This window comes from Microtus ochrogaster, unplaced genomic scaffold (genome assembly GCF_000317375.1).
Source record: "Microtus ochrogaster isolate Prairie Vole_2 unplaced genomic scaffold, MicOch1.0 UNK33, whole genome shotgun sequence".
NCBI lineage: Eukaryota > Metazoa > Chordata > Mammalia > Rodentia > Cricetidae > Microtus > Microtus ochrogaster.
In genome coordinates, this window is record NW_004949131.1 from 1,902,066 (window position 1) to 1,913,452 (window position 11,387).

The 11,387-nt window shown below is 47.5% G+C and overlaps 1 protein-coding gene across 1 annotated transcript; it reads right to left on the minus strand.

The window, feature by feature from the left end:
- Positions 1-9,054: 9,054 nt before the first annotated feature.
- On the minus strand, positions 9,055-10,691 carry LOC101986430 (U8 snoRNA-decapping enzyme-like). Its single transcript, XM_005368467.3, has 3 exons — positions 10,532-10,691; positions 10,182-10,451; positions 9,055-9,423 (listed from the first exon to the last, which is right to left on the minus strand). Exons 1-3 carry the CDS (start codon positions 10,667-10,669, stop codon positions 9,244-9,246), a joined length of 588 nt encoding a protein of 195 aa, XP_005368524.1. The 5' UTR covers positions 10,670-10,691; the 3' UTR covers positions 9,055-9,243.
- Between the last annotated feature and the right edge of the window lie 696 nt (positions 10,692-11,387).

Consider the following 11,387-nt stretch of genomic DNA (forward strand, 5'->3'; position numbering starts at 1 on the left):
TAGGTTATCCCTGAGCAGTGTGGTTTTGTCCACTGTGTAGACATTCACACTTGGTATCTGAATGCTAGGTTATCACTGAGCAGTGTGGCTTTTGTTTTTCTCCATTCTCTAACATTCCAAGCAGCTGAAAGATTGCAGGCTTCCTGTCCTGGGGTTTGCCTTTTAAACTCTAATAAATTGTCCTCAAACTTCTGTTTGAACCCTATTCTGGAACCTCTGCCTGTGGCTGTTCTTAAATTCTATATTTAGCAGAGGAAACAAATCCATTCCTGCATCCCCGATGGCATTATTTAGCGATACATAATATGTAGGCAGAGTTTTCCTGTCCTGCCCGCCTGCTCCCAAATAACTGGCAGCTTCTCCCCCAAATAACTGTCTCAGAGACTTAATATAAATTACAGATGCTTGGCCAATAGCTCAGGCTTATTACTAACTAGCTCTTACAACTTAACTCATTTCTGTTCATCTATATGCTGCCCTGACACTCATGGCTTTTACCTCTATCCCGTTTTGTGTATCCAACTCAATCTCCATCTGGTAGATGACTCTGACTCTGCCCTTCCCCATCCCATCATTCTCAGTTTGGCTTTCCCACCTAACTTTAACCTGTTCAGCTACTGACCAGTCAGCTCGTTTATTTAACCAATCATAGCAACATACATTCACACAGTGTAAGAAGGATTATTTCATAGCACTATTATGTGTTCTTACAGACCCCAACTAGCCACCATGATCAGAGACACCTAGCCACCATGATCACACTCTCATCTTATGCTAGTGGCTCTGGCCAGAGATTTACTAAATCAATTACCTTAAAATGATACCTCCAAATTGAAAGAATATAATCCTTTCGTTTAGTCCATGTTAGTTTTAAAAGCTCTGTATAGACAATGCAGAAAGATACTTATGTTGCGTTGGGCATAATTGAGAATAAAATCATAGAGGCACTGTTTTATTAAAGGATATAAGGCTTTCATACTAAGAGAATGAATGATAGAGGCTTTCACATTGTCCTACTTAGAGTTTCTATTGCTATGAAGAGACACTGTGACCATGGCAACTCTTACAAAGGAAAAACATTTCAATGGGGCTGGCTTATATATTCAGAGGTTTGGTCCATTAGCATTATGATGAGACATGTTGATGTGCAGCAGACATGGTGCTGGAGCTGAGACTCCTTACATCTTGGCTCAGAGGTAACAGGAAGTGGTTTCCCTAACACCTTAAGTGAAGCTGGAGTAAAAGAAACCTCAAAGCCAGCACAAATAGTTGCACCCTTCCTCCAACAAGACCACACCTACTCCAACAAGGTCACACCTCCTAATAGTGCCACTCCCTATGGGAGTCATTTTCGTTTATACCACCACATTAAGAAAATGAAAGACCAAATCTCACGGACCAGTTAAACAGGTAGAATAGAATGGGAAGTCATTCCTAGCACCGTTCAGAGGGAATCAATTAATAGTAAGTCTGGTCTCCAATTCAAAGCTCAGAATTAATTGTGTTCCTCTGTACCATGCCAATCGCTTGAAGATTAGAAAATGTCACAGTAACAAATTGCTAGGAAACCTGCGGGCAACCTTGTGAGTTGATATGTGTCCTGCAGATTTGAAAATAAGTGTTTTATTGCATGATTTAAGGGGGAAGTGGATTTTTGCTTTTTGTTTTTCTCTAGGGAAACCTTCAAGATGACTTAGCTTCATTTTAGAGCATATTTCAAACATACACTTACACTGCATCCTAGGAAGAGGCATGTTTAGGTTGCCATGGCAGCCCACGAGCCTATTGGCATCCTTCTACCTGTAGATGTCCAGTTTCACCAGTACCATTTGTTGAAGATGCTGCCTTTTTTCTAGTGCATATTTCTGGCTTGTTTATCAAAAATCAGGTGTCCATTGGTGTGTGGGTTTACATCTGGGTCTTTGAGTCATTCCATTTATCAACCTGCCTCTTTTTAAGACCATCCATTTCATTTTTATGACCATAGCTCTATAGTACAACTTGAAACCAGGAATGCCTCCAGCAGTTCTTTGATAGTTCAGGATTATCTTAGCTATTATTTAGATTCCCTGTACCACACTAAGAAGTTCCTGCATTTTCCAGAGAGCTCATGAGCACTATCTATGCTCATGGGCACTACCCATGTTCATGAGCACTATCCATGCTCATGGGCACTATCCATGTTCAAGGGCACTATACTATCCATGTTCATAGGTGCTATCCATGTTCATGGGCACAGTGTCATCTTTTATCCAGACAAACTGGGATCTCTGTGTTTAGGAATTTTTTTTTTGACCCTAAAATCCTGTTTCTTTTCCAGATGACTTGTCTGTTAGCACATCCATTGGATAAGCAACAATCATCATTTTCTATTGTCTGGTCTCAATTCTACCATGTTCTGTGGTCACTGCTTGTTTTTTCTTTTCCTAGTATTTGAGGACATCTACTCTCCTGTCTGCACCAGAGGAACTTCTCCCTGGGTTGAGGTGCTCTTTGTTCTTCTGAGGCTCTATTAAGTTTTCTTTTTTAAACAGATCCGTTTCCTTAAACTCCTCCCTTAGAGTTGCCTGTGTGTCTCACCTCTTCCTCCCCCTCCAAGCTCCATGCTTTCCTTAAATCCCCCGAATAAGAGCTGTTTCTGTAACAAGATCAAGCCAGCCCTTCCCCCTTCTATGATTCACAGTCCTTTCTTTGTTGCGGTGTGGAACAGACCCGATGTCGCCACATCCCATTCCCTGAAGCTGACTGGAGTTAGTTCTTCCACTCTCTAACATGAGATCCCCCAAACATGAGATCGTTCAAAGCCCTCCGCCTGTTCAATAGACCTTTGCCTCCATCCACACCCTGTAACTATTGCAGGGTGTCAGTGAGTGTCAGGATGTCATAAATCTTGTCAGGTGTGACCTTCTGTAGTCTGAGAGGGTGGAGACTGTGAGGGTGGGAACAGCTGCCTGGGAACTCCTAGTCCAGGGCATAGATGCTGTATAGAGTGAGGGATTATGACATACCCACACATGCGTGTAAAATGCATTGATCATATTCATGCCTGCTGCTCCCCTTTTTTGGAGTGGGCGATCGATGAGCATCTTCTACATGACTCCAACTCCAATGTCACTTGTAAATTTCATCACAAGTGAAATCTTCTCATCCATTTCACAACTTCTTATCTTCTGTTTCACCTGTATGTTGGGGTACAGAATGTTTTCTGTGAGATGAATCTCCTTTTCCACTAGCCCCATCTATTTCAGGCAGTCTCCCTCAGCATCAAAGTTCACTGGCTGGAGACCACCCTCCTTCTCCATATGGTCCTGCCAGAAAACAGCAGCTTTGCCTCACCCCTGGCAACTGACAAGGACCTGGGCTCAGGACAAAATGAAGTCTGAAAGTGATTTCTGCAAACAGGAAAAATGCAATGTTGAGAAGTAGAAACTTCTTGCTGATTCTGCTGAGACAGGCATCAATGTGTCTTAGTCAGGGGGAAGGGGGAGAATGGGGTGACCAGGGCCCCCTCCTTCCCAGGAAGGAGCAGTAGCAGCCTTTGCTGACACAGTTCAGGCTGATCTGAGCAAAGCTAATGCCAAGTGCTCTCTCCATTAACCCTCTCCCCAGGAATCACAACCCCCAGCTTGAGATAAGGAAGTCCATGGCCCAGCTGAAGGTCCTGCCTGCTGGGAGCAGGGTGGAGGTTGCAGGGGCTCCCATCTTCTTCCCTCCCCAGAGCACTGTGCTTAAAGGGGCACAGGGAGTCCTGTGTGCTTTCCACCCTGGCTGAGCATCCCCAGCAGGACGGGAGAGAAGACATGTATAGTCTAGCCTGCCTTTCTCCCTCCTGCCAGGCAGGCACCTCCTGGACCAGGTCAGGGAAGAGTGTGATGGCTGATGGTGAAGGACCCCAAGGCCTGGAAGGATGGATGCTCCTTAGAGAAGGCAGGGGAGCTGTCCTAGTTTCCTTTTTGGGTTGCCATGAAAAAATACCCCAATAACTGCAACTTAAGTTAATAAACAGGGTTTATTTTGGCTTACAGTTTAAGGTACAATCTATCAAGATGGGGAAGTCGAGGCATGAGGAGCTTGACGCAGATGGCCACACTGCAGTCAGAAGAGAGGGATGGATGCATGCTAGCGTTCAGCTACTTTTCTCTGTTGTTCAGTGCAAGTCCGGGAAGTAGTGGCATCCACAAGGGGGCGTGGCAATGGGGGCGCAGGAATCTTCCCACATCTGTTAACATAATTAAGGTAATCTCTCACAGACATTCTCAGAAGCCCTTCTCCCAGGTGACTTTAGATTGTGTCAAGCTGACAGTTGTGTCTAGCTTCCACACAGAAATTATAGACACAAATCCAGGGTCAGGTTAGTAGAAAAGACATGGTGATGAAATCCATGCTAGGGACTGCCATGTCTCTGCATTACACGGGCTCATTCTTTCAGTTGCAATTGTAGTAACTGACAGGTGACCCTCAGCAAATTTCGGATTGCTGACTGATATTTCCTCATAGAGGGAGGGAGAAAGAAGGGTCATTACAAGCTCACTTGAGGGTCCAGCCACTTGTTCCCTCCTGCATACCCATCCCACCTACATGAGGTTCCTCCCTAGCTGTATGTGGAGATAAAATATTGACAGAAGGAAAGACTACATGTATGCAGCTATGGGAGGTAATCGCTCACGCTAGGTAGGATTTTTTAAAATAATTATCAATGTAGCTTTTTGGGAGGGTCAGATACTTGTCTCCCTGTTTGATTAAATACCCTGACCAAAGAAATTGCAGGGAGAAGGTTCTCTTGGTTCTCACAGTTTGAGGGTGCAGTCCATGACATCATGAAACTTGGGGCAGCAGGATCTTGAGGCAGCTGATCACACTGCATCCGTAATGAGGGAGCAAAGAGAGATGAATGCTGGTACCCAACTCGCTTTATTCGGTCCAGGGTCCAGCCCTCTGGATAGTGGCACCCACTGTAGAGACAAGGCTTCAGGATCTAATCTAAATAATCACTCGTGGCTACTCCTAGAGGCTTGTCTTAAAAGTGATTCTACATTCAGTCAAGTTTCCAATCTTAAATGCATACACACACACAATGGACCCCTCACACACACACAAACTCTCTCTTCTCTAAGTAATCCCTCATATATGTTCCTGTTGCTGAATATTTGTACACTGTGAAGATGTGTCTTTTCTAGGGGCCTTCTGATAGGTTTAAGAAAAAGCTGAATAGCTAGGCAGGAGAAAATAGGTGGGACTTCCTGGAAAAGAGAGGAAGGAGAATTTGGCATGGTGGGAGAAACCAGTGAGATGCGGGCACACAGAATGGGGCAGGCATACAAAATAGAAAGGTAAAAGACTCACATGACAGAATGTAGTTAAATAGAAACAGGTTAATTTTAGTTATAAAAGCTAGTGGGATAAGCTTAAAGGCCAAGCTTTCATAATTAATAATAAGTCTCTGTGTCATTATTTGGGGGCTGGTAGTCCTGATGAGAAAGTAAAACTACATGCTTCCCTAAGTAAGCATGATAAATCTATTGGTTGGCAAAGCTAGACTTGGGTGTACTTGGTACTTGGTGTTTTGTTGGTGCCCTGTCTGGAGCAAGTAGGCGTTTGTCTCCTGAGGAAAAGTTAACACCACAGCCCTGTAGGAACAGTGGGATCTCTACGGCTTCTCTCCACCATTCAACCCATCCGGTGGCTGGGGTCTACGTGACTCTGCATTGCTTTCCAGTGCTTTGTCCAGCTTCACCATGTTCAAGTGTTACTGACCTAGGAGACCATGTGTTGGCATGTCCACACTGTCCTTCTGTCAGCTCTGGTCATTTCTTAGTCACCAAGGATGCTGGCTCCTGATTTACACCTCGTCTCTACCATGTGTCCACTTCTGGCTTCAAATATACTTGGCAGCTCACCCAACTCTCTGCCTCTCCAGCCCAAGGTGTCACCCCTTGACAGCTGTCTCCCACGTCTGGCCAGTCATCCTGTGTTCTCCCTTGGTCCTTAACTATCCCTGAGTTCATTTCAGCTCCCCAGACACAAGTGCCTCTCACTGTCTGAGATCCACTTCCTAGTCCCTACCTCATTAAGATGACTCGATGATCATGCTCAAGACAACTGTTTCTTTGTGCCCATCTTACCCAGACCAGACTCTAAGCCTCACAGCCCACCACTGCAACCTCTCCCCTTATTCCTCCCTGAAATAAGCCTAGCACTGTGGTGGGTGTCTCCATCTGAGTTTCTGAACACTGACTAGTATTGTAGCCAGTTCTTTTGTCAACGTTTTGAAATTTTTTTAGGGGGAAGGATTAATTTCAACTCATCTTTTCAAAGGCTTCAGTTCATGCCTGGCTTCTTGCATTTATCTGAGGCCCAAGGCAAGACAGAAACAGTGTAGGAAAGGATATAGTAGAGAAAAACTCAACTCATGGTGACCAGAAAGAAAAGAAGAGAAACAAGATTGGGCCAACACCAGGCAGGCCACTTTTTACAACCAGGCCACACCTCTTACAGCTCCACTAACTGCCAACAGTTTATTCCAATTTTGAATCCATCAAGAGATTATACCATCGAGTAGGTCAAGGCTATCATGATCTTTCTGGAAACAATAACACAGCCACACCTAGGTGTCCTTTACAAATCTCATAGGCATCTCACAATTCAATCAAGCTGGCAATCAGCATCTCCTCATCACAGGTGGGAAGGGAAACGGTGCATGTACAGCACCCCCCACCTGCCCCAATAGAATGCCTGACTTTCCACTCCAGCAACCAGCTAAGGAAATGAACTCTGAATGTATAGGGTCGTTTCTCCTTTAAATTGAATGCCTCACAGCTCAACCCTGCCTCAGAAGTTTGTTGTCAATCCTCTACCTTCACATTCCCTGACACTGCTTACTGCTTCCAACAAAGCCATCAAAAGCTTTGATGCTCAGTCCGATGGACTTCTCGGAGCTAAGTCACTAAAATTCTCTGAAGCACCTAGAATTGTTGAGTTTGTTAATCCAGCTTTCCCCCTTGTTCCTTGTCTCCTTTACCATGTCCTACAGGTCCTCTCAAACCTCAGGGCTTTGACCTGCCCACCTCTTTTCTCTACCGATAATCTCAGAATAGTTTTCATGCTGTCTACTGAGTTAACTCACAGATGTATGTCTCCATGTCTTCAAACCCTGTTCCCCTATGCACTGGGTTTTGTCTTCATCCACAACATGAACACCTTGTAGTTCAAAATTTAAAGCCATCTTTGCATCCCCTACTTTCTTCCAACAACCAACCAGGCTCTATCAGATAACACCATGACCCCCTCCCACCTCCCATGCCTGTCTGAGTACACCTTCACTGCCCAGTCCTGATCCAGGTCACCATCCTCTCCCGTGAAAACCTGTGTCCAATTTCTGATCCACACCAGAAGTGCCTGAAACATGCACTTGGCCATGCCCAGGCCTGTATGATCTTGTACCAAAAGGGCTGCCACCTCTGAAGCACAGCCTCCCATTGCTTCCTGATATCTAGTTATAGTGACCCTCTTCTGTTCTACACTAGGCTCTTGCTAATGTTGGTGGCAGATCCTTTATCACTTCCCCCATTATACCACCAGCAAGAGAAGGAGTGTAATCCCCAACCCTCAACTATAGTATTAAACAACTATCCGTCATCCTGTAGCTTCTACACTAGGCTCTTGGTACCCTTCTCTGGGCATCGAGTTATGGAGGAATCTCATCTAACTAGATCACCATATCCGGGAGGTAACATACAGGCGCTTTGGTCCCAGGCGAGCCTTTGAACCACCTCTACACTAAGGTGTCAGATCTATGAATGAAGCTACCTTGAATTCTCTTGACAGGCCTTATCTACCAGTTCAATACTATCTAGACTTTTGTTGTCTTGGCAGGTTGTCAAGGCTTGCCTTGTAGCCAAGGATGATCTTGAATTTCTGATCCTCCTGCCTGAGCACTGGGGTTACAGGTGTTATTTATGCAATGCCAGGGTTTAGACATGGGGTTCCATGCATGCTAGGCAAAGCTACATGAGCTATATCCCCAGCCTCCACTGAGAATTTTCAAAGATCCACATCTGTCACAGGAATGGTCTTGAAATAAATAAGTTACTTGACTGTGAAGCACGTTGCAAGATTGCGATTGGGAAGTACATGCTGGGGACGTTCCGACAAGGTCTTCCCACCGCAGGCCTGTCACACATGCCCTTTCAGACACTTCTTTTCAGATTTCTTTGTGATTAGCCCTCTCTTCTTTCTGCCTAATGTTCTCTACCAGGGCCATTCGGGACCAACCCAAGTAAAAGGATGTCAACAGAACCATATCCGCTCCATCATTTACTCCTTTGTAAACATGTGCACATACAGGTACCGCAAGCAGTAACCTAGCTTTCCCAGCAGAGCAGTCACGGAGCTATGGTCTAGTCTGACACCTGCTTTTTCATCAGTGCTTTATTTATTGGGACACAACAACACAAACCATGTATCATGCGGGTAAGTTTGACATGACAGAGTTAAAGGGTTCCTGAACACCACGTGCCAGACAAAGCTTATAATATTTACCATGTAGTGCTATTTATGTATAATGCGATGTGCCTACTCCTCACTTAGAAGTCTGGAGGACAAGAGTAACGGGCCTCCATTTCAGTTGCCATACCTGCCACCGAGCAGGGGTTAATTAACCCATATCTGTTGAAAGAACTGGAGGAACAGAGCCCCAGCCTGCCCTTTTGGATGACTGTTTTTGGCAGGGCAGGCTAGACAGAAACAAAGGGAGCTGAAAGACTTTGCTTGGGCCTCAGGTAACACCCCTGCCCCACCCCATGGCCATTCTCAGGGAGAAACCCCCTCCTCTGCTTCCCTAACAAGAATGGGCTGGGCTGGATCCTGGACTGCAGCCCTTGCAGCAGGTGGGAAAGAACCCAAACCCTACCATCATTTACCAGGAAGTAGTTGGATGTGCCCGATGCCACATCACGGTTAAACTGGACAGAGAGTGTGCCAGCTGTGTGATCACAGATTGCGTGTGCATACCTGGAGCTTCCAGGCTGTTTATCCATGTATAAGGAGGGACTCAGATACAACCAAGGTCTTTTATTCCTAATGCCATCAGACAAGGTCCTCTGTGGAAAACACCTCTGTCTTTAATCTTGTATCAACTTTCACCTCTCAGCCCCCAAAGAGAAAGTATTTGCCTCTCCCTCCCTCCCTCCTTCCCTTATACCAAAGCCCTCATCTTGGCTTCCATAGGTCCGTGGTGGGCAACTTCTACTTAGAAGCTGGGTTCTTGAGGTTTGCAATAGTGCCAGGATTCACAAGTTCCAAGTCCTGAAGGGCTTCTAGTAGCTGTTCCCGGGCAGCACCAATGAAGGAATTCTCCAGGAAGGTGGGCAGGCCTCCCACACCATCACGAAGGATGTACAGAGGCACCCGCACCAGGCCCAGCACCTACGAAAAGCAGACAGGCGGTATTTCAAGTATCTCAACACATTCCCTTACCTACAGTGGAACAGAGCTCTGCGGGGTGGAGATCTAACCTAACAACCAGATAGAACCGGGCCCAATAATCCCACCTCAGGAAAGCTTACAAATGACCCATGCTGGGTACCAATCACCACCCACACTAATCCTGCTCCATCTTCTCCCTCATCCTCGCTGGCTACTGCCTCCAGGGGCCAGGCATGGCTGTAGCAGTATGTCCAACCACAGAACTTACACGACTGTCTAGGTGTCACTTGGGTGATCAAGAAAAAGGCAAAATACCCAAATCTTCCTCTGACCTCCTCATTCAACTAGTGATTGATTCCGAGAGACTGTTCGGTCTACACACTGCCAAAGTATGCACGGTAACCTGTTTCAATATTGTCCCCACCCGCAGTTGAACAGTCACCTACACACACACACACCTTTCCCTAGCACTAGGATCACTGGCACACCTCCTGCTAAAGGAAAATAAGGGCCCAAGGTCAAGCTTTGGAGTGTCCTGGGTATTAGCATACAGGGCAGAAGAAAGCCTTGCGTGTGTATTCTAGAAATCTCTCTGCAAAAGTTACTAAGGGAGACCAAGTTGGTGGTGTTATCCAGCCTGGAAATGACCACGATCCCAATAGTTCATGCCACTTGAGAGAGTGAGTGCCATGTCAAAATCTCCACCCAGTGGCTTTCTTCGGTGAGAGACATAGGAGAGGGTCCCAGGCTGGTCCCACCTCCAGACCGTGGTCCTTGGCTTGAGGTGCCCTGGCTTCCACCGCCTGCAGCTGCTCCGGCGTCAGGCCCTTGGCATAGAAATGGGCCACCACGCGCTGTCCGTCCATGAGGTGTGAGCTCCGATAGTCGGAGCGCTCCACGCGGAAGGCGGCCACCGCGTCGCCCAGCTCCTCGCGCAGTTCACGGTTCAGCCCGTCCTCCAGGCTGCTGTCCTGCGCGTCCACGAAGCCGCCGGGGAAGCCTAGGCGCCCGTCGAAGCGCATCTGCATCTGGGGGAGGAGAGGGACGATGGTTGGCCTGGACGCGCGGGCAGCGGGGCGGGGAGCAGGCCGGCATGCCGCGTCCTCACCAGCACGGCGAAGCGCAACGGGAAGCGGCCGAACAGCTTGCGAGGGTCGGGCGCGTAGAGTAGCGCGTGGCAGGCGTGGCGCCAGCCCTGACCCAGCGCCAGGGCCTCGCTGAGCTCCACTTTCCGATCCCCAGCCATCTCCAGGCTCGCACTTCCGGGTTCCCGCAAAGGACAGCTCCTCGGGGCGGAGCCTCGCGAGACCCCGGCAGCAGCCAATCAGGATGGGGCTGTCAGGCTGAGCCAAAGATACCTTAGGGCTTTCAGAGAAACTGAAAGCCTCCTCAGGATTGGCCCTTAGGTCCCTGAGCCTCTGGTGCTGAAGCTTGGTGGATACAGGCTCAAGTAGCCATCTGGAGGGCTAGGAGGAGCAGGCTTTGGAGCCAGAGCAGAAATTTATTCACTCAGGAGTCCTGGCAGCTGAAGGAACGACGCAGCGTTCAGGAAATTGCCTTTGGGTTCTTCTGGAAACTAGGGCTAGGAGGGAGGTAGTCTGGCTTCTGAGACTATGCCTTCCCTAGGGCAATGGGGGAAAAGGAGAGATGGGTGTAACAAGTGTTGAGTCCTGGAAATGTGGGGACTAAGTGAATATAAATGGGGAGCAGGGTCAGCGCCAGGACAGGTTTCGTCCTGGGTGATGACACTTTGGGGAAGGGAAGAGGCCAATGATAGGTGTGGTTACAACGAGCAACTGCATTGGCTCTGGGCTCTGGGCAGTGGTGTGGAGCCTGGTACATAGGGTATATGGATATGCCACCGGTCACAGTTAGATGGGGGCCTGAGTGTGGACATGACAAAGACACAGAGAGGTGTGGGCGGAGGAGTCAGAGATAGGGCACCACCCCAACCCCGGAATTTA

Coding starts and splice junctions, on each gene's coding strand:
- LOC101986430 (XM_005368467.3), bottom strand. CDS start 10,669: ATGGCTGGGGATCGGAAAGTGGAGCTCAGCGAGGCCCTGGCGCTGGGT. Junction 10,452..10,531: donor CGTTGCGCTTCGCCGTGCTG/GTGAGGACGCGG, acceptor CTCCTCCCCCAG/ATGCAGATGCGCTTCGACGG. Junction 9,424..10,181: donor CCAAGGACCACGGTCTGGAG/GTGGGACCAGCC, acceptor TGCTTTTCGTAG/GTGCTGGGCCTGGTGCGGGT.